Source organism: Myxine glutinosa, chromosome 8 (assembly GCF_964187855.1).
Source record: "Myxine glutinosa chromosome 8, kmMyxGlut1.1, whole genome shotgun sequence".
NCBI lineage: Eukaryota > Metazoa > Chordata > Myxini > Myxiniformes > Myxinidae > Myxine > Myxine glutinosa.
In genome coordinates this window covers 26641259-26667856 of record NC_136268.1, presented here as the reverse complement: position 1 = coordinate 26667856, position 26598 = coordinate 26641259, and the positions used below count along the sequence as shown (strand labels likewise).

General features: G+C 43.6%; 1 protein-coding gene and 1 long non-coding RNA gene across 2 annotated transcripts in view; one reads left to right on the top strand and one right to left on the bottom strand.

The window, feature by feature from the left end:
* The window catches only part of LOC137433090 (uncharacterized), a 163959-nt gene that overhangs the window by 41695 nt on the left and 95666 nt on the right, over positions 1–26598 (top strand). The window contains exons 10-26 of the mRNA XM_068125545.2: positions 666–876; positions 1423–1548; positions 1849–1969; positions 2324–2462; positions 2576–2686; positions 3546–3615; positions 3767–3904; positions 4244–4408; positions 4545–4639; positions 6992–7118; positions 10756–11014; positions 18080–18129; positions 18773–18873; positions 20261–20412; positions 20614–20752; positions 21141–21248; positions 25872–26054. Of these exons, the coding sequence (XP_067981646.2) occupies positions 666–876; positions 1423–1548; positions 1849–1969; positions 2324–2462; positions 2576–2686; positions 3546–3615; positions 3767–3904; positions 4244–4408; positions 4545–4639; positions 6992–7118; positions 10756–11014; positions 18080–18129; positions 18773–18873; positions 20261–20412; positions 20614–20752; positions 21141–21248; positions 25872–26054 (2295 nt within the window). The remainder of the gene's footprint in view (positions 1–665; positions 877–1422; positions 1549–1848; positions 1970–2323; positions 2463–2575; positions 2687–3545; positions 3616–3766; positions 3905–4243; positions 4409–4544; positions 4640–6991; positions 7119–10755; positions 11015–18079; positions 18130–18772; positions 18874–20260; positions 20413–20613; positions 20753–21140; positions 21249–25871; positions 26055–26598) is intronic.
* On the bottom strand, positions 7033–8985 carry LOC144893243 (uncharacterized). Its single transcript, XR_013624273.1, has 3 exons — positions 8971–8985; positions 8154–8194; positions 7033–7132 (listed from the first exon to the last, which is right to left on the bottom strand). It is a non-coding gene; the product is annotated as an uncharacterized LOC144893243 (long non-coding RNA).

Genomic DNA, 26598 nt, shown 5'->3' with positions numbered 1-26598 from the left:
AGGGGAGTGTCATTGAAGCTGAAGGGAAAGGTGTATGCTGTATGTGTGAGAAGTGTTATGATTTATGGGAGTGAGACATGGGTAATGAACGTGGAGCAGCAACGAAGGCTGGAAAGGGTGGAAATGCGAATGGTTCGGTGGATGTGTGGAGTATCGTTGAGAGAGAGGAAGACAAATGATGAATTGCGAAAGATGATGGGAATAGAGCCTGTGATGGATGCTGTGAAGAGAAACAGGTTGAGATGGTTTGGTCATGTGTTGAGGAAGGATGAAAGTGACTGGTTGAAAAGAGTGATGGGAATGAATGTAGAAGGAAGTAGAGGACGGGGAAGACCGAGAAAGACTTGGCTAAAGATGGTCGAAGAAGAAATGCGGGCATGGGGGTTAACAAGGGGAGATGCAGAAAACAGGGCAAAATGGAGAACATTGTCATGGGGACCGCAAGGCTAACCCCCGCTCTTGCAGGGAAAATGGCCTTAAAATGCCTGTTGTTGTTTGTTGTTTTCTTTTTCAAAAGCATGGAAAGTCCAGACATGGTGGGAGTAAACAAACATGGAAGTATCTAATTCATCGTCTGGACACTGTATGATCATCAGGGTCTACAGTTCCTTGGCCTTGTTAGGAATGGCTTACTTTTCTCACACCATGAATGTGCGTGTCCCCAGGTATTCACCTGCGATAATCTGCTGGAGATGCCGGCTCTGAAGAGCTGTGGGGATGTTTTGAACAAAGAGCAATACAAAAGAAGCTGCCTGCAGGACATGTGTACATGCAACGGATCAAGGGCCTGCACATGCGCCACCCTGGCAGAGTACTCACGGCAGTGTGCCCTCTCGGGTGGAACGCCGGGAAACTGGCGCACGCAGGGATTGTGCAGTAAGTGGCGATTTGAACTTTGCGACATGATTTGGATGTGATAACAAAAGAGAGTTAAGGCATTGTGTAGTTTCTAAATCAGCAAATGGAGGCTAAATTAGAGACGGCTTGGGTGCCGGCTTGGGATCCTAGGATCCTGGGTTCGAATCCCGGTCGATCACTGAATTAACACCAGGGGGGTTGACTCAGCCTGTCATCTTTCCGAGGTCGGCAAATTGAGCACCAGCTCACTAGTAATTCCCTGTGTGGTAATTCGCAAGAGGCGACTAACAGGGTTGGCGTCAGGAAGGGCATCCGGCCATAAAAAATTGATTCAAAAAGGGGACCAAGGTGCCCGAAAAAGGCCAACCCCTGCTCTGTGGGGAAAAATGGCCTCTAAAGGTGGTTCCTTTTTGTTTCCCATATCGGCCTCTGTATTTTATCACTCACTCCGAAACCTCTGTATAGATATTAATTTATAGGAGTTGCTTCATTCTACTGTGACGTCATAGCCATTCTTCCTATCGATTTTGAAATGCTTTTCCCTGCACTCTCTCCACGTCACAGAGATAACATGCCAAGGGACGATGGTGCACAGCGATTGTGCATCACCATGCTTCGCCACCTGCTCCAACCCTCAAGGTGGAGAACTGTGCGTGGATACATGTGTTGACGGATGCTTCTGCCCTCCAGGTGAAGGTTGCACCCATCGGTACATAGCAGGAAATGGGTATAAGAGTATTTACGTGTATACCATACTTATCAAAAGAACCTTTTACTTGTTTTGAACAAGCTCCAATGCCACACCACCATGGACCTACTTCGTCACGTGCTTTTATTTTTTTGTATTCCTCCACCTAAATCTATAAATATGAATAATGGTAAAATACAACGACATGGAAACAGCAAAGGTAGAAGGTGAATGAGGCTGCCTGATCTAAGTGATCTAAAGTCGGACATTTGCAACACTCTCCGCCATCTTGTTCATCCCAGGCACCGTTCTCGACGACGTATCTGGAACGGTCCGCTGCTTACCTGTCGAACAGTGTTCGTGTCTTTACAATGGGGTGGCGTTCTCCCCCGGACAGCTTCGCAAGGGGCCTTGTCAGGAATGGTCAGTTACTTGCACCTCCTCTCACTTAAAGTCTTCCTTCACACTACTGTGTAAAATCTTGCACTACGCACGAGATTCACAAAGAGGTGTAGCAGCCACAACCTTCGTAAAAGTGCTTTAAAAAACAGAGTAAACAGCTCATGGAGAGAACGACTAAAGTTAAGTCGGATGTTTCGGCCCATGAGGAAATCTTCATCCAGGATTAGATTAGATTTTGAATGGAACGGCGATCAAACAGGTGATGGAAACTGAGATCCTTAAATGAACAGACGGGAGTAACCAGACTTATTCACGTTCCGTCCTCCAAACCCCCCTTTTCCAATTTCTCCATCCCGCGCCACTTCCTCTTTACAGTGAGTGCCAGGGCGGCCAGTGGCGTTGCACCAACTTCCCATGCCCTGGCGTGTGCTCTCTGGAGGGAGGCAGCCATTTCAACACATTCGACAACCTGGAGTACACGTTCCATGGAAACTGCTTATATACACTGGTTCAGGTGATACTGATCTTATCTTCCATGGGCTTTTAATAGTTCCTAAAGTAATGAAAAGGTTCGTCAGATGCACAAGCTCTTACCCATTCTGTGATTTTTCTCACTTGTTCTCGAAGGATTGCCAACGTTCCGAGTTCACCATACACGCAGAACTTGGCCCCTGCCAGGCCATCTCCTCACAAACCTGCCTGCTCTCCGTGTCTATTCGTCTCAATCAAACCTCTGAGGTGAAGATGCACATCACTTGCCGTTGCACCGTGTGCTAAAGCCACCTCAGAACACCATGACATCCTCATCCCCTTCTCACTTTTTATTTTTTTTACAAGGGCTAAGGCTCATAATGGAGCTGCCACTCACACACACATGGACATACTGACAAAACAAACAGTTAACACAGCCACTGAGCTTGGCGGAAATGCCGTCACTTCCTGGGATACTCTGGGTACCAGCGACGTCATAACAATGGCGCTGTTTTTCTCACCGCACTCAGTGGGGCATTTCCTCAGGAGGAATTTCCTCGTCCCCGTGGATGCCAATAGATGTGGATTGTCTGTGAAAAAAATGAATGAATGATCGTTTTAAGGCCATTTTCCCCGCTAGAGCGGGGGTTAGCCTTGCGGTCCCCATGACAATCTTCTCCATTTTGCCCTATTTTCTGCATCTCTCATTGTTAACCCCCTTGCCCACATTTCTTCTTCCACCATCTTTAGCCAAGTCTTTCTCGGTCTTCCCCGTCCTCTACTTCCTTCTACATTCATTTCCATCACTCTTCTCAACCAGTCACTTTCATCCTTCCTCAACATGATTAAATGATCTTCCTTCTACAAGATCCGTGTATGCGATGATTAAATGTGAAAGGTGACCCTTTCCTCTTAAGCACCATTTTCCTTGATCCTATCCAATTCCACATTACTACGCTCGTACTTTTTTTCGTCTCTCACCGTAAGGTCTTCTTGGCAAATCTGATCCAAGCCGAACTATAAATTTACACAGTCACGTGGCTCGTGAAAATCAAATCTGACGGTTTGCTTTCCCCCCCGAACCCAAGCACATATTCACCAATTCACCTCTTTATTCTTCCTACAGACCCTGAAGATTCTGCCCGATGGAAAAGTTTTCCTAAATGACATGATTGCCAACCTGCCCTTCCGCAATGGTACGACCAGGCACCTTTGGCTTCATCTTTCATTCTTCTTCATTTGACTTCTTCTTCACGAGTCTTAAACGTACACAATGTTAATAGAAGTGCTCATTTTGAACCGAAAATTAAAATAATTATCTAATCGAGGATTGTTTTGTTTTCACAGGACATCTGCAGGTGTACCAGCCATCTTCCATGTTCCTACAGGTTGGAATTGGAATTGATCTGATGCTTCAGATCAAACTGTGGCCTACTCTGCAGCTCTACGTCAGCCTGCCACCGTCATTTCACAACCGCACCTGCGGTACAACATTGCACTCAGCCCCTCACTCGCATTGCACCACTCTTTAAAAGTCACGCTCATACCTGTACACGACTCGAACACAACTCACACCTGTCTTTACACTACAACTTGTATTCTAACTTGTAACTCGATATATTCAATAACACAACATGTAATTCCACCAACCTAGACGCCAAGAATCCTTTACCTGTGTGTACTCTACAGGATAGTTCGGCAAAAATCCACAAATTATCACAAACTCCTCAAACTCTCTTCTGCAATAATAATTATATGTACGATCGTGTATTAAATTGAATCATGAATAATCTCCCATTCCTACACTTTGTTATGTCGAACCAGGACTTTGTGGAGACTTTAACGGAATTCTAGCAGATGAGCAGCGCAGTTGGGCCGGCGTGGTGGAAGCCACCATCCCGGCCTTTGCTAACTCATGGAAGGCTCAACCAAACTGCCTGGATATGACCAAGTCCATTCAGGATGCTTGCAGCGTGACTGCGCAAACAGGTGAGTCCTCACCTCGGGTCCCGTTTAGACCTTCAACGGTTTGTCATTACCGCCCCCTTACGGGGATAATCTTATGGTCTATCTGGAAGTTCCTGTCTGGATGGATCCCAGCTCACTCGGGGCATGTATCTTGCAGCTGCGTATGCTGAGAGCATGTGTGGTTCCCTGAAAAGGGACGATGGGCCATTTGCTTCTTGCCACAGTCTAGTGGACCCTAGCTCTTTCTACAAGGTGAGATATGTCTCTTTTGTGCAACGTTATTCACTGTCGTTAAACTATATGGGAGTGAAGATAATAGTGTGAGAGGAGTGGGGAGAGGTGGGAAGGGGATAGGAGTGAGGGAATGAAAGATGCAACCATGGATGGGGTTAAAATGTGCCATTTAGTGGACCCTAATAAATGTATATATGGACTGAAGCAGAACCTATGATAGAAAAAGGATCATTATAGAAGAAGAAGAAGAACCACCTTTAGAGGCCATTTTTCCCAGCAGTCCAGGGGTTTGCCTTTTTCAGGCACCGTGCTCCCCTTTTTGAAGCAATGTTTTATGGCCGGATGCCCTTCCTTCAACAAATCACCTTCAACAAATGCAAAGTTGATAGATATATGGAGAGTTTTTCCAGCAACTTTATCAGCTGGAGCCGCATTGTAAACTAGAATGGCCCTCAGTAGAGCGCATACCTCTGCCAGGCTGACAAGTTTACATTTTGTATCCACTGATAGGCCGGATCTGGATTCGGACCTGAACCAACATTGAATGGGCTTGTTCTTCTCACCTAACCAACGCATCCACAAAGTTTCATCTGAATTCATCCATAACTTTTTGAGATATCCTGCACGCAGGCAGACAAATACACAACCATGCCAGGCTGAACAATTTACATTTTGTATCCCACTGATAGACCGGATCCGCATCCAGATCTTCACCAAAATCTAATTGATTCGTCCTTGGCAGACATCTACCCTGTCCACCAAATTTCGGCCGAATCCATCCATAACTTTTTGAGACATCGTGCTATATATTGTTTTTGGCTCGATCTCTCAATGGTGAAGAATCGCTTTAAAAGATTATCGTAACCGGATGCAGATCCGGATCTTCACCAAAATCTAATCAATTTGTCCTTGTCACCTACTCAACCTGTGCACCAAATTTTGTCCGAATCCGTCCATAACCTTTTGAGATATCCTGCTCACAGACATACAAACAGTAGGGCAAACAGACAGACAGGGATGAAAACATCTCCTGCATCCACCTTCAGTGGCAGAGGTAATAAGAATGACATCAAATTACTGGATGCATTTAGCTTAATAATTAAAGGCATTGGGTTTGCTGTGCAGCGTTTACTGTGATTTGAAGCCTGGTGTTGGCTTAGCGGTTAGGGTGCTGGCTTGGGATCCTAGGATCCTGGGTTCGAATCCCGGTCGATCGCTGAATTAACGCCAGGGGGGTTGACTCAGCCTGTCATCCTTCCGAGGTCGGCAAATTGAGCACCAGCTCGCTGGGATGAATGATCCCGGTGTGTACCCCGGCTTAGAATAGGTGCACCGTATCCCTGCGCATCGTAAGAGCGTGACCAAGGGTTGGCGTCAGGAAGGGCATCCGGCCATAAAAACATTGCCTCAAACAGGGAACCATGATTGTCATGGGGCCCGCAAGGCTAACCCCCGCTCTAGCGGGGAAAATGGCCTTAAAACGATCATTCATTCATTTACTGTGATTTGACGATCAATTAAAACGCATTTGGTAGATTGCTTTCATTCAGCTGTCTCGTCTGTATTTGATTGCATAAAAGGTCAAATGTAACTACAAACTTTCGTTACGATGAAAGTGCTATCAAGAGGTGCTGCATCTCGGAGTATACTTGTCCCTTAATATAGAGGTGTAAAACAAAACCATTATCCCGTCTCCATTTACAATGTAGACGCTAAATTTTGAAAATGGTAGGCCATTGTGTCCAAGTACACTGGCCAAAATCCCAGCCTTGGGTTAGTTTCTACGGGTATCACTCACTACCTACAGGAGGAGAGAGTGATGGAATATGGACATGGCACAGGTATGATGGGCAAATAGCTTTCACCTTTTACTTCATCACCTTGTGATACATTTCATGAGAAGATATAATAAACACATTACCGATGGATGCTATTGTTTTGTTTTTAAAGAGCTGAGACAAAAATTGGAAATTTTAAAGAGCCAAAACTAAATTATACTTGGGTGACTTAGATCACATAAATATTTTTTGTTTGGTTCTGTAAAATAATCAATAGTCACAGGTTGGTTGGTTTCGTATGCAATCTGCGTCTGCTTGGCTGCACAATTTTCTGGGGGCATAGCTGTGCCGCTAATGCAGTGCCCCCTGTTACCAGCAAGCTGGTACTCATTTTCCTGACCTCGGAAGGATGGCAGGCTGAGTCTACCCACCTGGTGTTAATTCAACGACTCCACAAGGGCTCAAACTCAGGACCCTAAGATCTCACGCCAGCTACCTTAACCGTTAAGCTAACACCAGGCTTATAGTCACAGGTAAACAGAGATTATCAGACATTGGGGAAAGAGGTACTGAATGTGATCTGTTTCCACAGAACTGTAAAGAGGATACTTGCGAGTGTGCTGTCCCAGAGGAGTGCATGTGTGCAGCACTCAGTGCATACACTCATGCCTGCGCCACAAATGGTCTCGTCCTCAATGGCTGGCGCAAGAATCTGTGTGGTGAGTGTCGGTCTCTGCAACAACACAGGCAACCTCAGGACACCTTTGCACCAAAAAGTTACATCATAAACCACGAATGTTGGAAAAACCAAGGGAGCATGATTTATTGATTGTTAAAATGAGCTACCATATTTTTCAGCATATAAGTCGATAGTTTTCCCCCCATAAGTCCGGGCCTCGACTTGTACTCAGAATTGACTTATTTATATTTTAAGACATTGAATTGCATAAACTAGTGGGGTATCCGTGCTACGCACGGGTGGGAGGCCAGAAGCAAACAGACAATGCAGAAACGGCGAATGCTAAAGCATGAAACCAATAAATTCCACATTCCTGTAGCACCTTCAGTCGCACGTCAGATATGGACAGCAAGTTCGTGAAGGACTTCCATGAAAAACGTACCCGTTCGCAAACAAACGGTTATGTACACGTATAGAAACATCGATCGTGGGACCGTGGCGAAACTGCATATGGCGATCCATGAATTCACATTTAGAAAGTAGAAACCATCACGGCATTCCGTCATTCACTTGAACTCGATATATTTTTTCATTCCAAACAACATAACTCCAATCACAAATTAAATAACATTAATATAAAAAATAAACTTTTAACAACATCTGTGACATAAACAAATATTTAAATCCTGATGTGAAGTTCCATACGGTTGGGTGAACACAATTACGAATTCAAAATCGTAGTTGTCTTCACTCAATTTCAATCATCAACTGATACTTTAACAAAACGATTAACACGATTAACATTTAACGTTCAACGATTTAACATTACGATTGAATGAAGGTTGTATCGGGATATTATCAAACCCGCGCATTGCAGTCATCTGTCCACTTCCGCATTCGCGGCAGGTTCATAATTCTCATCAAAATCTAAACTATTTGTAGAATTTCAACAAAAGCCACATCACTGTTCATATCGGTAAATATTATTCCATCATATTTGGAAAAACTGGAAAATTGGAAAAATTGGAAAAACAATATAGCCTATTTTACTCCAGGGGGTCCCAGGATTACCCACCCAAAATATCGTTGCGATTGGTTCAGCCATTTTTGCGGTACCTGGGAACGGACAGACAGACAGACAGACAGACGGATTTTTGGTGAATTATAGCAAGATGAAAAAATTGCAAAGTATGTTATGCGGTATTCTGAAATAAATTATGTAAATGTTAATTTAAAACACACTACAGCAAGTTTCCACAACGTTTCCACAACAACCCTAACAACTCAGGATGCGTTCCGAGAAAGTGCGACGTTAATCAAAACGACGTTAAGCAGACGAGATATTCCCATGCACGTAATGTTGTAATGTTGGGATGCGTTCCTCGGGTATATTTTGATCACATTAACGTAACTTTAACCTCACTTAACTACATATTAGAGACAAATGTAAAACAAATCAATAAAAAACACAAACTAGAACGCCAATCAGTGGAGTGCATACTCCCGCCGTGGGTCAAGTTGGAATAGTACGATTTCACAAAAGTTTGAGGGAGTAGTTCAGTGACAACACAAGACAACACAAGACAGACACTGCACAGATATATATATATAGAATATATAGAAGATAATGTTAAAAAAAAATAAGGCAATTTCACTTACATTTTCGGATTCAGCGTTCAATTCTATATAAGTGAGTGTATTTTGAGGCATGTGTGACTTCAAATAAAATTGTAAGCCAGGAAAACGTTCGTTTCATTCCTTAGGGATACAACATGTAAAACTGGCCCAAACGTCAAAACAACACTCGCTCATTTTAAGTCGTACAAGCTAATGCGACCACTCATTCTTCTGGGAAGAATCCCGTGCACATGCTTGTCACACTTATAACTCACCTAAGTCTTTATAAGTTCATCAAATACTGACACCGCGATTGACATTCGCTGAGGTAAATGTTGATATCTCTTCTGAGGTAAGGGAAAAAAAAAAACAGTTTTAAAGCATTATACGTATCAAACGATACATTTTATGAAACGGGGAAACCGAATACACACTTTGGTGGTTTTAAAATGACAGAATATGTCTTTATTAGAAAGAAAAAAAAGAACCTTGAAGACGACGCTGCTAACAAAATACACCGCTCTAATGCATAACCACGAGTTTAAACTACATTTACAACAAATATGAAAACTATTTTCTTATCACAATGTTAAATATAGAATATATAGAAGATAATGTTAAAAAAAATGAGCCATGTCTTCCAATGGTAAAAAAATCCTTCAAAAAATTCCTGGATCCGGAATAATATCCTGAGCTTCAAAAACTAATCAATTCTTCCTTATCCCAAGGGCAATCATCCCACCAACTTTCATCCAAATCCGTCCAGAACTTTTCCAGATATCTTGTTCACAAACACACGAACACACACACGGACACACGGACACGATCGAATGCATTACTCCCTAGCGGGAGTAATTAGATGCACGAATGAACAATTAAATGAACAGTTAAATGGGTATTCACCAACATGTAGCGTCGAGATTGCTTGTGACGGAGGAGGTGCGGGTGTGGAGTGGATGGGTTCCAGGGAGGGAGATCAAGCCTTCGTGTCTCGGATGGACTGCTCAAATAAATTTGTGGGCTGGGAAGGCCAATGGGAAGTGAGTTCTGGGATATACGGAGCTCCCGCACCCTGATCGGGCTTTCAGTTGAGTCACGCAGCGAATCTAGACTCAAGGAATCTCCGGTCAAGCTATATAAGAGCCCACACAAGGGATATCCGGCTTAACTTCCACCTTCCACCTGATGGATGCATACTCAACTAGAACGGCACTCAGTAGAGACCATACCTCCACCTGGTTGGCCATATCACTCAATGGTGAAGAATCAAAATTTCGTCAAAAATTAAATAATTCTCATATCGGAATTCATATTCAGATCTTCATCAAAATCGAATCGATTCTTCCTTGTCAGACACACAACCTGTCCACAAAGTTTCGTCCAAATCCGTCCATAACCTTTTTGGATATCCCACTATGTATAGTTTTTGGTCCTATCTCCCGATGGTGAAGAATCACTTAAAAAATTCTAGTAGCCGGATCCGAATCCGGATCTTCACCAAACTTTAATCATTTTGTCCTTGTCACATACGCTGCATCTCTGCCAAATTTCGTCCGAATCCGTCGACAACTTTTTGAGATATTTTGTTCACAAACAAACAAACAAACAGACAGGGGTGAAAACATAACCTCCATCCACCTTTGGTGGCGGAGGTAATGATACATCACCCAACCTGTAAAGCACAAGCATGGAATTCTATAGTTGGATCAGGAATGAAAAAATTGACCAATATCGAAGGTGTGTTAGCTACCTGGATGGCGGCACTTACGGAGTTGAAGTCCATAGTTCATATCACTATAACTTCACTCTCATAGGGAAACTTGGTAGTTTGTGTGCCAACTGAGGATGAAGACTAAAACGACAAGAAGTGAAGAAAAACAAATTTGCAAGAGATGTGTGGACAAAGAGACACGGATAACACAACGTCCTGAGTCCTCAAGTTTGTAAGGACCTGCCTTCGTGAATATCACGACGAGCAAATTATATTGCTGTTACTACCTGAGCATCAAGGAAGGTATAAAGTGTAATTTGTTTTCTGTATTCCTTTCCTTGTGCTCCAGATGTAGGTCTGAGTCCTTGCCTGGCGGGGCAGGTGTTCCGTTATGACATCAAGGCGTGTAACACGTCGTGTCGCTCGCTTTCTTCTCCGGACCCGACGTGCCTCGTGCACGATACACTCGTGGAAGGCTGCGCTTGCCCGTCAAACTCGTACCGTGCCGAGGATGGGAGTTGCCTTGAAGGGCCTTCCACCTGTCCATGCTACCTGAAGCAGCAAATCCTCCAGCCAGGGCAGTCGATTCAACGTGGCTCGGATGTCTGGTGTGTGCTCGGTTATCCATTTGCTGCCAATGATAACGATTTTGCTCACAGAACGGGCTACTGTCCTTAAAACAAAAACTCTCGTGAAATCTGATGAAAGATTTCATGAAAAGTTTTCCATAAGAGTATTCACTCAGTTGTATTGGTTCCTTAATGCACACGATATAATATTGAATATGGAAACTGGTGAAACTTTTACCCCAAATAAGTTTAACATTGTCTATCGGAGCCACAATCTCTTTCCTGACAGTATGTTGAACCTTTATGAAAGCAAACATGCACTGTACATGTCTGCCAAAAAAGAAAATTCCAAAACAGACCCTCTCGTCTTAACTAAACACCCTCACCATTCTTTCTGCCAAGTTTAGTGATGGAAGGACATCAAAATGTCCATGAAATATTCCACAGACCATCCCACAATCCATAATGTCTGTTCTAACAGGATGGATGATGCACAGCTAGCAAACTTACCTTTGAGCTATCTATAGTCTGGGTTTGATTCCCGGTCAGACTGTTAACTGCCACCCTGCTATTTCGCATACGGAGCGAGGCATTAATGTATGCATCAACTCTCAGATGGACGTTGGGCAGGGTGTCTCATCTGCTAGCATTTGTTGGTGACGTAAAATATCCCTCCATGTTGGTGAAGAGGAGGTGAGCTATCGCTGGCACCTTGAAACAAATTCCAAATTCCTGCGCCCATTATGGTGCCGCCATAACTAATACTATAAAGTCACCTTCAAATCGGGGCTTTGAAATCCCCTCACCCACTGTGGACCAATGGTCACCGAGAGATCCTGAAACATGGCTGGGATAAGGAACAACAAACAGATCGTTCAACTTTTCTGTGTGTTTGCTCATACTGCTGTTGTCCATTGCACAGGCTCGCATCTCTGTTCAAAATAGTTACTGTTACACATTTGCTCAATTGCTCATATGTCAAACCCCTATACATGTATCATACATGCCTCAAACCATTTCTACATCATGGACGCATACACAAGGATTATATATATTTATATACTGTGTATACATTTATATATATTTATATATATTTATATACTGTATACATTTATATATATTTATATACTGTGCATACATTTATATATATTTATATATATTTATATACTGTATACATTTATATATATTTATATACTGTGTATACATTTATATATATTTATATACTGTGTATACATTTATATATATTTATATACTGTGTATACATTTATATATATTTATATACTGTGTATACATTTATATATATTTATATACTATGTATACATTTATATATATTTATATACTGTGTATTGATGGGCATTGAGGAAGTTAGGAGTGGAGGAATGGTTGATCAGAGTAGTGATGGCAATGTACAAAAGAGTGCGCACAGCTGTAAGGACCAAGGACGGGAACAGTGGTGAGTTTGAGGTGAAGGTGGGAGTGCATCAGGGGTCGGTACTAAGTCCACTACTATTTGTAGCTGTGATGGAGGTGCTGGCTCAGAATGTAAAGGAGGGTTTACCGTGGGAGTTGTTGTATGCAGATGATCTGGTGTTGATTGCGGAAAGTATGGATGGACTGAAGGAAAAGATGAACAAGTGGAAGGAATGTATGGAGACAAAAGATCTGAAGGTGAATATCGGAAAGACGAAGGTAATGGCAAGTGGTAAAGCATGTGGTGAGGTGGAAAGAACTGGGAAGTGGCCATGTGCTGTGTGCAGGAAGGGTGTCGGCATGAACTCCATTCAATGTACAATGTGCGCTGAGTGGGTTCATCAAAAATGTAGTGGTCTGAGAGGGTCATTAACCAGTGTGGCAGCTACATTCAAATGTAAGGTGTGCACAGAGGGAGCTGCAGATGGAGGAAATGTTGAGTTGGATCTTGGAGACGGCGTGAAGCTGGAAGGTGTGAAAACATTTTGCTACCTCGGAGACATGCTGAATGGAGAAGGTGGATCAGACTCGGCGACGGTTGCTAGAGTGAGATGTGCATGGAAGAAGTTTCGGGAACTGAGTGGCGTGCTGATGAGGAGGGGAGTGTCATTGAAGCTGAAGGGAAAGGTGTATGCTGCATTTGTGAGAAGTGTTATGATTTATGGGAGCGAGACATGGGTAATGAACGTAGAGCAGCAACGAAGGCTGGAAAGGGTGGAAATACCCCCGTTCTACCCCCGCTAATTTCACCCCAAATCCTCTTTTTTGAAATACCAACTTCTTTCCTGGAAGTCCTTGGTGTCCTTGTGTTTATACTTCTCCCACCCCCACCCCCCTCCCCCTTCCCACGCCGCCTCCCCCCAAGCCCTCTCCCTCCCACACATTCCCGATGTCCCTCACGAATGTTGTGTTTATGTGCTTCCCCTTCTCTCCCCATTTTGTCTACCGCTCCCCTTTTTATACACTTTGTTTGTTTGTCTGTTTGATTTGTTTGTGTGATAAATATTAGCTCTTTCACAAGCCTCGATTATGTATACAAAAAAAAAAAAAATTGCGAGTGGTTCGGTGGATGTGCGGAGTATCATTGAGAGAACCAAAGAACCACCTTTAGAGGCCATTTTCCCCCACAGGGCGGGGGTTGGCCTTTTTCGGGCACCTTGGTCCCCTTTTTGAAGCAATGTTTTATGGCCGGATGCCCTTCCTGCCGCCAACCCTGTTGGTCACCTTTTGTGACACACAGGGAATTACCAGTGACCTGGTACTCAAGAGTTGAGAGAGAGGAAGACAAATGATGAATAGCGAAAGATGATGGGAATAGAGCCTGTGATTGATGCTGTGAAGAGGAACAGTTTGAGATGGTTTGGTCATGTGTTGAGGAAGGATGAAAGTGACTGGTTGAGAAGAGTGATGGAAATGAATGTAGAAGGAAGTCGAGGACGGGGAAGACCGAGAAAGACTTGGCTAAAGATGGTGGAAGAAGAAATGCGGGCAAGGGGGTTAACAAGGAGAGATGCAGAAAATAGGGCAAAATGGAGAAGATTGTCATGGGGACCGCAAGGCTAACCCCTGCTCTCGCAGGGAAAATGGCCTTAAAATGCATGTTGTTGTGTTGTATACTGTGTATACATTTATATATATTTATATACTGTGTATACATTTATATATATTTATATACTGTGTATACATTTATATATATTTATATTTATATATATTTATATACTGTGTATACATTTATATATATTTATATATATTCATATACTGTGTATACATTAGGGTGGAGTGAAAATAGCCATAAAATTTTTTTTTTTAATTTTAACTAGCTAGATATGCCAAAAGGTGCCATTACATCTATAGAGCACTGTGTTAAAATTGTATTAAAACTGAACAATATTTTGATCTCCCTCAGTAACTTTTTATTTTACTATACTATGCAACATCGTAAAACAGCTCATAGATGCATTCAAATCATAGGTTTATTATAGTTTGTCTCAGAATGTTACAGTCACACAGTTACAATGTGAAGTGTGTGAAGTTGCGCTTCGATTCAAACGATGGCATCATCTGTCGCGAGGCGACACGGGCACGGATGAAGCCGTCTCGCCTTTTCTTGCCACACACAGCTTGAGCGGCCTCGGTCACGAGTTTCACAGTCCTTTCCACAGCCTGTGTGTGGCAAGGGAATTTAGGGAAGAGGACAGTTGGGGTGACATCCATCGTGATAAGTTCCTTCAGCTCAGGGTCTGACATGCCTCGGATCATGGGAGGCTCCGAGATGGCGCACGCTCCCCAGTCAATTAGGTCGAAGTACTCCACTGCGTCAAAGTTGAGTTTAGCGAGGACCTTGAACCGTCGTATCTGTCCAGTAGGCTGTCTGTCTGTTGCTCTGGCTTTCATCACTCGCCGCAAGCCCCATTCTCGTATTTGAGGTCGATGGTCAGTTATCATGGCCAGGAGTATATTTTCCGGATGTGCAAAGTACGCGTTGCGGTGCATAACAGGGTCAACGATCTTCTTGTGTTTAGCACTAAGGTATCGTGACCTGACGATCATCTGGTGGATGTGCCTGGCTCCATCTTTGCATGACGAGTGGACTTTGATTGAAAACCACATTGGAGCATACACTCGAATGATATGTCACCATGGTTTTCAACTTCTCGGGTGGTGTCCTGACGCTGACGTACAGTCGGAGTATTTTATTAGCTGTTGTAAGCCACCGAGAGTGATTCAGGCATCCAGGGTTTCGTAGGGCCAGATCGATGCTGCATTCACCTTCGCTAATGCCATTGCACATTTCCAAGAGATATCGCTGGTCTGTACTCGTCTCTCGGGTCCACATTCGGCAATGCCTGACTCAGTTTCACTGGCGTAAACGATGTTACAGGCTGTTCGTTACACGTTGATAGACATTTTCCAATGGGTCCTGAGAATCCACGCGGGCCTGTAGTTGTGCCGTCGAGTTCCTCGAACAGATGCCGCAGCGGAAGTTCATAGGCATGAAGAAGACATACCAGCCACTGCAGTGGACGATTGAAGGTTTCTTCCAGTTGTCGTATAACACCTCCTGTATGTCCCGTATTCACGTTAGTGCCGTCACACCCGACTACATTGATGTCCTCTGTCTTCACATTCCGTTCCTTCAGACTAGCGACTAAAGACTCTGCAATGCTTTTGCTGGATCCTGATGATGGAGTTGTGTGGCTGAAGTACGATGAACCGGGTTCTGCGATGATGCTGACGTGTTCTTTGACTGTTGTTCGGTGATTCTTGTTGTCAGTGCCGTGAACCTGAGTCATGGTGTTATCCTTCCTGCCATCAAAGTATAGTCCCTCTATGACGGAGCAGACATCACTTTGAAGTTCTTCTCGAGTTTTGCTACATTCTCTGCGGATCTTGCTGCGATCAATTATTTTAGAACGGTCTTTTGGTGAAACTACGCCGAGATCGTGTAGAACTGATGTAGCTAATATAGCAGCTGATCTGTCAGAGACGCCAGTTCGGTCGCAGGCTTTAGCGAGCGAAGGTAGTGAGATCGCCATTTGTTGCTGTTGTCGAACCGGTTTTGGTGTGCTCTGGAGATTAACTGATTCAGAAATATACCCATCGTCAGTCGCGCTATCCACGTAGTCTTCTTCGCTTTCGTCATACGTAGAAGCAATCTGACTTTTGGCATCTTTGTAGTGAGTTTTCATTCGTTTGAGATTGGTCTCTTCTCTTTCCACTTTCCTCTTCAATCTTGATGTCTCTTCTTGATCTATTCCACCAATTACCATGTTCCTCGGTTCTCTCTGGTCTTGAAGGAACTCTCGCTCTTTTTGCGGCACTTTATGTTCTTTCAAGCCGTTACAGTTAGACACCATGTCAGAACATTTACATTTGCTAAGATCAAAGAGATTGTTAGATTTGTCGAGAAAGTCTGTGAGTCGTTGTTTGTAGGTGGCTTGATCCTTTCTTCCCTTGTATACTTTTAGGATTGAATTGTACTTGTCATGGAAAGATCTGAGTTTTTCAATCGCTTGCGCGTGCGATACCGTTGGAAGAGAGGCCGTTTCCCTTACCTCTTGAATTTCATAGCACAGTTTGTGAGATATGTCAACAAATGAAGGGTATTTGCCATTCTCCGTCCTAAGCTGTTGCCGAGATTGAATGTATCCTTTCATGACATCAGCGTACGTTGGGAGAACGTTAGTTTGGATGTTTCGTGGAGCTCCAAATATCACGCATGTAACTTGATCTCTTGTGACCGCCATCGTTCTGAAAACAAACAAAAACAACTTATTACTGGCTTAACTTAGGGTTCCCCAGACAGACAGACAGACCGCACAAACAACACGAACTCACTCACACGAATTGAAGGGGGGTGGCAGGAGTGCAGCAATCGCCCAAGTGCAGCAAATCGTCTCATCTGGCATAAATAGTCCCAGCCAGTGCTAATATAAACGGGGTGCGTATCACTACGCAGCTCACCAAACCACCCCCGTCGGTGACGCTCCTCAGCCCTGGTTGGCTGGTTGAGGGCTTTGTGGCCACGCCTTTGATGACGCGGGGGTGGGCCACACCCTGTTCTGGCACCCCGCCCCCCTTCTTCTCCAAGTCACCTCGTGGTCAATGGCGGATCAAAGCATGTATCACGAAATGCGATACATGTCGAAATGCGATAATATGCCAAAATTTCAATCAGATTGAGGGCGATGAAGGAGTGGTCAGAAATAATTATAATTTTGCAGGATTGTTTCTATGGTCATTTGGCACATTTCCCATATACTAGCTTATAAAAAAATTTAAAATGATATTTTTACTCCACCTTAGTATACATTTATATATATTTATATACTGTGTATATATTTATATATATTTATATACTGTGTATACATTCATATATATTTATATACTGTGTATATATGTATGTATATATATATATATATATATATATATATATATATATATATATATATATATATATATATATATATATATATATATATATATATATATATATATATATATACATATATATATATATATATATACATATATATATATATATATATATATATATATATATATATATATGTATGTATGTATATGTATATATATGTATGTATGTATATGTATATATATATATATATATATATATATATATATATATATATATATATATATATGTGTGTGTGTGTGTGTGTGTGTGTGTGTGTGTGTGTGTGTGTGTGTGTGTGTGTGTGTATATGCATATATTTTAATTATCATATATTTTAGTTCTTCCACTACTGTACATTATTTATTGGCTGAGTGTGTATACAAGATGACACCTGGGATAACATCGTGATTACAGTAAATTAGCTGATTTGCTTCATCCAGATAAAATGGTTCATGTTTTTGTGCAAAATCTCCATCACAACTTTTAAACACAACTACTTCAACATCATTCTCCCCTCACCTGTACAGAAATCGCCGATGCATGCATCATGGTTTTTTTTTGAGATTCAACATGCAGGACCTTTGTCAAGGGAAGCCTTTTGTTGTGGCCTTTTTATACCAAGTTGTTCACTCTGCAACGAAATTATCTGTTGCTGTTGCTATTTGATGGTGAAAGTCTGTACATAAGCAGCTTTAATAACCCGCTCATTGTGTGTGCAGCATCTGTCGCAGAGGAATCTTGAACTGCCGGAACCCAACATTCGAACAAGGTAAAGCTTATTTATTCACTGAATTCACTTTACGCCATGCAATCGCCTTCCTCATTGTTGTCATCATCGTTGGCATTTTCATATCCAGTCTCATGAAAACAAAACGCTATAATTTTTGCGTAATTGTCTCCGTTGTCTGGACCATCTCCATATGACCATGATCGACATCCCCTCCATTACGTCGGGTGATTCCATTATCTAAGCTATTTCCATTACGGTACGGTAGTCGAGTCGTCTCTATGAATGAGGTCAACTCCATTAATCAAGTTGTTTTCAATATCTCGATGTTTACATTATCAATGTTGTCTGTATTGTATATGTTATCTCCATTTGTCAGGTTGTCTCCATCCTGTATGCCTTGTTTCTTATTATCCAAGTGTCTAGGTTGCCTCTAACAGGTGTGAGGAATTGATTCTCTGGACTCAGCTTGAAGCTTGAGTGACTGAAGCAATGAAATATCTAAATAGATACAACCATTGATAGCCAATTCTGTGTGTGTACCGATAATCATTGCTAAATTGTGCAGATGTTTAACATTCGTTACCTCTATGTCTGGTTTACTGCAAAAAATATTTTAGTTCTGTGTGTCATTGACAAGCTTCATTTAATCTGGACATAGTATAACAATCAATGGTGCTCACAGGATGCTCGGTTCTTAAGGAGTACGTGGACTGCACAACGACACCACCGGGAACATACGGACTTGCATGTGAAAGAACCTGCCAGAACCCTGACATGGAATGTGTGAGTGCCACATGTCCCTACTTCAGATTTGGCTCAAGCTTTAACTTCAGCTTAGATCTCAACTTCGGGGTTACCCAAACTAAAACCCATATCATAACCCAGCTTTCAATCCTTATCGCACCATCTACAGATGCACTACAATCACATCCCTACCTACAAACAACAGCCATTTCGGATTAGCAAAACGCACATATATGTACACAGACATTTGTTGTACGCAAACACGAAGACAGCAAGCCAGAAAAGGTACCCCTAACCCACCTTGCAAAAAATTCCCAAAGACAGGTGTAAATAGAAGATGTCACACATGAAACCGAAACAGCAATGAATACAGCCCCAACGATTGTAAAAAAAATACAAAATAGAAATGTAAAAGGAAATATCAACAAATATACATCGACAGCTCGGAGAATGACAAAAGAGCGAGGAGATTTTTTAAAAAGGAGTTAAATTGACAGACTGGCCACAGACAAGGAAGACTCATTGGAATGGCTAAGAAGAGGTCAGCTCCAATGAATGGAGAACGAATCTCTATAAATCCCGAAGGCCAAGGACACGACAGGAATGGGTTTAAGAAAATGGTGGGGCTGAGTCAATCGGACAAGTGCAGGTTCTGCAAGGTAGAAACAGAAAGCATGCGTCACTTCCTATCGGGATGTAAAGAACTCATGTCAGAACAGATGTACACCCAAAGGCACAACAAGGTATGTCGAGTAATCTTCCGGCACATCTGCAGAAATTTCAATATCCCAGTTTCAAAAAAGTCACGGAAACATGAACCAAAAGCAATCACTGAAAACGACTCGATGATCCCATTGAGCATGAACATGGAAAACAAAACATTGTGACCGGATATATTACCGGATATAGGTACAAAAAAAGAAAAGAAGGTGTTGCTAATTGATGTGTCATTCCCCAGTGATTTTGGCCTGAATAAGACAGAGATCAAGACATTGATGAAATTCCAGGTCAAGAGTTATTGGAAGCTGAAGAGCGCTGAGATTTTACCAGCGGTAGTGTTGGAGCAATTGGAATAATAAAAAAGAACCTTAGAGCGATCTTAAAAACCATCCCTGGGAATATTACTTCAAGCGAACTGCAGTTGAAAGCTGTCCGAGGCTCGGTGATGATCCTCAAAAGAACCCTCGGAACACAATTCTATAAACAAGAAAAACTTCACAACCTAGCGCATGAATCATGATCCTTTACTGAAACGGAGGTGGGTACTTCGAGACCTGGGAGAACTTCGTTCCATCTTCGGAAACCCGCATTTGGAGATAACAACCATGAACACACACACACACACACACACACGCTCTCGCTCTCGCTCTCTCTCGCTCTCTCTCTCTCTTACATGAATGCTGTGTTTTCCTGTCTGAACATGCAGCTCACGACAGAATGCATGTCGGGCTGCGTGTGTCCGACGGGAATGGTACAAACGAGCAACAGTTCGTGCGTTCCTCCAGCGCAATGTCCTTGCACCCACAATGGAGAAGTCTATCAGCCCGGACAGTCCATGCTCGTCGACTGCAACACATGGTGAGGACACACACAGGTAAAATAGACAAACCTGGGTTGAAAAAGTCAATATAGATTAGGCCATGGCTAAGCCTGAAAGGTCCTAAAAGATGGTTGTGTAATTAATGACGGTGGTTAATGATGGTCTATGCTAAATCATGAACTAACTTCACCCTTCTCCTCCCCAATACCCACTCCACCCCTGTTCACCCCCATACACAGTACATGTTCAGGTGCCCGGTGGCAATGTACACAACGTGATTGCACAGGACAATGTACCTTGTATGGAGATGGACACTATGACACGTATGACAGAAAGCGTTTCCTCTTTGACGGGGAATGCGAGTACATTCTCTCTCAGGTGAGCATGCCATCACTTACTACTTAATGTCAGCATCACCACCACCACCACCACCACAACCCATCATTAGCACTAACTCTCTTTTAGGCTTCACATATTGATTTAATCATAAAATCTCGTTTATTGACTAGGTAGGTATTCTTGCTTTTGTTCTTATAATAATTATTTATTTTATTATTATAGATACTATGAGGATACTGATGATTATCTATTGTAGAAAATAATTTTTTATTATTATCATCAGTATATTTTAGCATGGATGAGCCTTATTAAAACACTCTACCTATTTAACAAGGCCAGCATTATTTTTTCTGTATTTCCATTTACACTGAGCTCCTTCCTTTGTACCACTAAAGGAGTTGGCTTACCTTTTCCCATATACGTACAGGACTCGTGCGTGAACACGACCAACGCCTCCTTCAGAATCGTCACGGAGAATGTACCCTGTGGCTCCACTGGTGCTGTTTGCTCCAAAAGCATTCGGTTGCAGCTTGGGGTGAGTCCCGTTAGCCCAGTGTACTGAGGGTTTCCACAGATCAGATATGTTCTGGCTTTTCTTTGGGACAAACTCAAGGATTTAAAATTATAAATAAACTCAACATTATAAATGTTCGTTTCCCATTATTCGTACACTTTCCAAAATCCAATCTCACCCCTCCCCTCCAAATCTTCCCCATCACCCCTCCCCTCCAAATCTTCCCCATCACCCATCCCTTTCAAATCTTCCCCCTTGCCCCTCCCCTCCAAATCCTCCCCATCACCCATCCCTTTCAAATCTCCCCCCTTGCCCCTTCCCTCCAAAACTCCCCCCTAAACCCTCCCCTCATAAACTCCCTCCTTGCCCCTCCCCTTCAAATCTCCCCACTCTCATTTCTTCTCCATTTCCCCCCTCTCACCCCTCCTCCTCAAAGCGTCCTCCCCGCTTTTTCCCTCTTCCAACTCTCACCTCCATCTCCCCCAACCTTCTGCCTAGCTCTTCCCCCTCCTCAAATAACACCTCACTGTGCCTCACCCAATCACCATCAAACCTTTTGTCAGCCCCATCCTTCCCTTTCTCCGAGCTATTCTGAAATCTTTGACACACCTTCAACAGCTCTCCCTACCTCTTCCTCCTCTTCCACATCTTACCCGACCCCTCCCCCCCCCCCCCCCCTGTTCTGTGTCCGATGCTCCCCCTTCCTCTTCATTAACGGTATGGACCTCAAACATCCGGGGCCTTCGTTCAAACTTAACTGATCTCTCTATACAGGTTGCTTCTGACAAACCAGACATGATCTGCTTAACAGAAACTTTCCTCCTTCATGATGTCTCTGATTCCTTAGTATCTCTCCCGGGTTACTCCCTCCTCCGGTATGATAGACCTGAGCCTCGTCCTGGAGGTGGGGTTGCTATCTTTATCAAAAACTCTCTTTCTCACTCGCCCTGCACTGCCCTCTCTCCACCTCACCCCCAGGAATACCTCTGGCTACGGCTTCCCCTTCGCTCCCACCTCTTGTTCATATGTGTGTTGTACCGTCCACCAAACAGTGATGACTCCATCTACATCTCGCTGTCTGATAATATGGACCAACTTCTATCTACTCATCCAAACTCTCTCTTCCTCATATGTGGTGATTTAAATTGTCACCATGCCAGTTGGCTAGGTGTGGGTACCTCTCTCACCAGCCATGGCTCCTCAGCAAAGGACTTCTGCGACTCATTGGGATTGACACAATCTGTCAATTTCCCAACCCGGATCTCAGTCAACGGAGCATCTTCTCTTCTGGACTTGGTTATGACTAACTTCCCTGAAAATGTCTGCTGCTCTTCTTCTGCTCCAATCGGCTCATCTGATCATGTGCTTGTTAAAGTGGACATCTCTCTGACCATTCTCAGGGAGCCTCCTCAGCGTCGACGAGTCTGGCGTTTCACTCAGGCCAACTGGCACGGTCTTCAAGCAGCCATCAATCATCTGGACTGGTCTCCCATCTCTACCGCCTTTGACATCAACTCATCCTGGGAATTCTTCCAAAGTAAATTGCTCTCTCTCATGCACAGATTTATCCCATCTCGTCTTCAGTTGTCATACCCTTCCTCCCATCCATGGTACACAGAATCTTGTGGTGAGGCTGTTGCCCAGAAACAACTTGCCTTCGTCTCCTGGAAAGCTAATCCAATGGAAGGAAATCTCATTTCCTTTCACAAAGCTCGAAACAAGTGTGTGTCCACCCTCAGGAGAGCCAGGAAACAATATCTCTCCGTTCTCAAGACCGAACTCTCCTATCTGTCTCCCTCTTCCAAATCCTGGTGGCATCTGGTCAAATCTGTTTCTGGTGTTTGTTCCCCCTCCATCCCCTCCCTCACCTCAAATGGCTACACAGCTGACTCCACACGTGAAAAAGCTGAAAACCTCAACTCTGTGTTTGCCTCTAAATCTTGTGTCCCAAACCCATCCCTCTCTGTACCCACCATACCCAGTCGTACCCAGCTGCTCCTGGACTCTGTGTCCTTTCCTCCTGACAAGGTGGAAAAGTTTCTGTCAATCCTCGACTCTGATTCTGCAACTGGACCTGACGGCATCAGCCCACGGGTCCTAAAATCCTGTTCTTCCGCTCTCTCATTCCCTCTCTCTGTTCTCTTCACCCTCTCTTTTGCTCAAGGTCATCTGCCATCTGCTTGGAAATCAGCCAACATCACCGCTTTACACAAAAAAGGTGCAAAAACAGATCCTAGCAACTACAGACCAATCAGCCTTCTCCCAATTATCAGCAAAGTCATGGAATCCATCATTGCTTCGGATATGAAATCTTTCCTCTTCTCCAATGGCTTGATCTCTGATCATCAATTTGGTTTCAGACCAGGTCACTCTGCTCTGGACATGCTGCTTCTGCTGTCTCAACAATGGATGGAGGTCCTCAATGCCAAACAGGAAATTAGAGCTGTCTCCCTTGACATATCATGTGCCTTCGATACCGTCTGGCACCCCGCTCTGCTCACCAAACTCTCCTCCTTTGGTATCCATGGAAATCTCCACGCATGGCTGGCGGACTTCCTCTCTAGTCGTAGTCAACGTGTGGCCCTGAATGAGTTTCTCTCATCTCCTCCTCCTGTTCAGGCTGGAGTTCCCCAAGGCAGTGTTCTGGGCCCTGTGCTTTTTCTGGTCTTCATCAATGATCTCTCTGACTCTCTTGAAAATCCTCTCTATCTCTTTGCTGATGACTCCACTCTCTGCCGCTCCATTCCTCATCCCTCAGATCGGCAGTCTGCAGCCTCCTCGCTCTCTGCAGACCTGGACAAAATCACAGACTGGGCAAACAAGTGGAACATGTCTTTCAATCCTGATAAATCTCACACTCTTACGATGTCTCTCCGAAAAGACCGACTGGACAACCCTCCCATCCACTTTCTGAATAATCCTCTCCAAGAAGTTCTGTCACTCAAGCTTTTGGGTCTCACTATCTGCCATGATCTTTCCTGGGAAAACCACATTTCAAATCTGGCCTCCAAAGCCAGTCGCCGACTGGGCATCCTCCGTCGTGCGAAGGCCTTCCTTGGCACACCTGAGCTCCTCACCACATATAAGGCTTTCATCCGCAGCTCAATGGAATACTGTTCCCCCCTCTGGGCTGGTGCTCCTGCCTCACACCTAGCTCGTCTTCACGCTGTTGAAACCAAAGCGTCCAGAATCATTGGAATCTCCCGCGATGAAGCTACCTCCGAGGGCCTTTCATTTACTCACCGCAGGCAGGTTGGTGGTCTTTCTGTCTTCTAGCGACTCCTCTCCGGCCTTGCTCCTCCAGCTTTCTCTGGGCTCTGTCCCCCAAATATTCCTACAGGTCACACAAGATCTGCCTGCAACCCTCTTATGGTGAAACTGCCAAAATCAAGACTCTCTGCTCACCTTCACTCCTTCATTCCTCTTTTCTCCCGCCTCTGGAACAAACTCCCTCACTCTCTTCAATCCCACTCCTCCCTCCAGGTCTTTAAAACAGCTGTTCACCACCATCTCTTGTCTTCCCCCATCCAAAACCTTGATCTTTTCTACCCCTGCTAATGTCACCCCAAATCCACTTTTTTGAAATACCAACTTCTTTCCTGGAAGTCCTTGGTGTACTTGTGTTTATACTTCTCCCACCTCCCCCCTCTTCCCACGCCGCCTTCCCCCAATCCCTCTCCCTCCCACACATTCCCGATGTCCCTGCTCTCAAATGTTGTGTTTATGTGCTTCCCCTTCTCTCCCCATCTTGTCTACCGCTCCCCTTTTTATATACTTTGTTTGTTTCTCTCATTGATTTGTTTTTGTGATAAATGTTTGCTCTTTCACGAGCCTCGATTCTGTATATAAAAAATATAAAAAAATAAAAAATATTGAATTCCTTTGCTTCATTTTCAGCTTGGCAAGAGTCCTTAAAGGGAATGAAAATTTAACTCTTTTAATAACCCTAACTCTTTAACCCACTCAAAAGATGTACTACCCCATTGGGGTCACCTATTTATTACACAGGGAAATATGAACGTTTCTCTGTTGACATACATCCTCCTCTTTCTTTCCCAATATATGCTCCATCCATGTCCCTTCACTTGTTCCCAGTCTCTCTCTCTCTCTCTCTCTCTCTCTCTCTGTCTCTCTGTCTCTCTGTCTCTATGTCTCTATGTCTCTATGTCTCTCTGTCTCTCTGTCTCTCTGTCTCTGTGTCTCTCTATCTCCCAATATTTATATCTTTATCTGTGCTGTCTTAGTCTAACACTTCTCACTTCTCCACACCCCACACTCTGTCTACATAATAAATACATGATCCTTAGGGTAAAGGACAGTACATTTCGTTGCTGCCAATTGTATGAAGGATTTATGTGGACCCATGTTGATAAAAAGGACAACCACTTCCACAACTTAATTTCCACAATCTAAAAGAGTGTCAGATAATTGGTAATTTGATAACATCAGCAGTGTGTAGAGAGATCGACATTGATAGAAAAAAGACCACAATGAGACATGTGGATATCACTATGATATAATGTTTCCCCTGCAAGTTCATCCATAGTTTAGGATAAACAAACCCCATATCATATTAATATCGTTACATTCTCTGATTGTTTTTTATTCCCTAACTGAAATTCTCATATCGACCCCTTTCCACAGAATGTTGAAATAAAGATGTCATCTGGGCAGTACAACATCTCGTACCTGACAAAAGATCCTCCCATTATTTCCTTCACTGTACGCCACATTGGGATGACTCATCTGGTGGAGGCCAACAACGGTCTTCTTCTTCACTGGGATGGAATCAACAGCGTGCGCATTAAAGTTAGCTCTTCCTTCAGGGTGAGGATTGCACTCACAACCACTAAACCAGCATTCTCTCATTCCACATTGGAGTTTTACTGTGAGAGCCCTTTAGATCCATTGAGCTGATTGTTCAAGATGGTTAATAACCAGCGAAGGTCCTGGACAATGGTCGAACCTGGTCTAGACAGACACACAAATTTGGAGTATGGGTCAGACCAAAATCAAAGGCCAAATTATTGTCGTGTTCCCGGGGGTGAACACCCCTGGGGACGAATTGCCGATCAAACTTAAACTCCGAGGCGTTCAGTCAACTATAGCGGACCTTCTTTATACGCACAAGAAGTGGGGGAGGGTAGCGATGCTCTTACCTGCACGGATTCCACTTGAGCGTCCTCGAACCACGCTAATCAAATCAAACCGACACGGAATTAAAATGCAACAATACCGGGTTTAATGAAAGAAATGCCGGTAACAAAATAATGCACAGTAAAATCTAATTCCTAATTGGAGCGCCCCCATACAGACTCGTATACAACATAAGGGAAAAAATAACTGAAAGTAATAAATGTGTGTTTGGTTT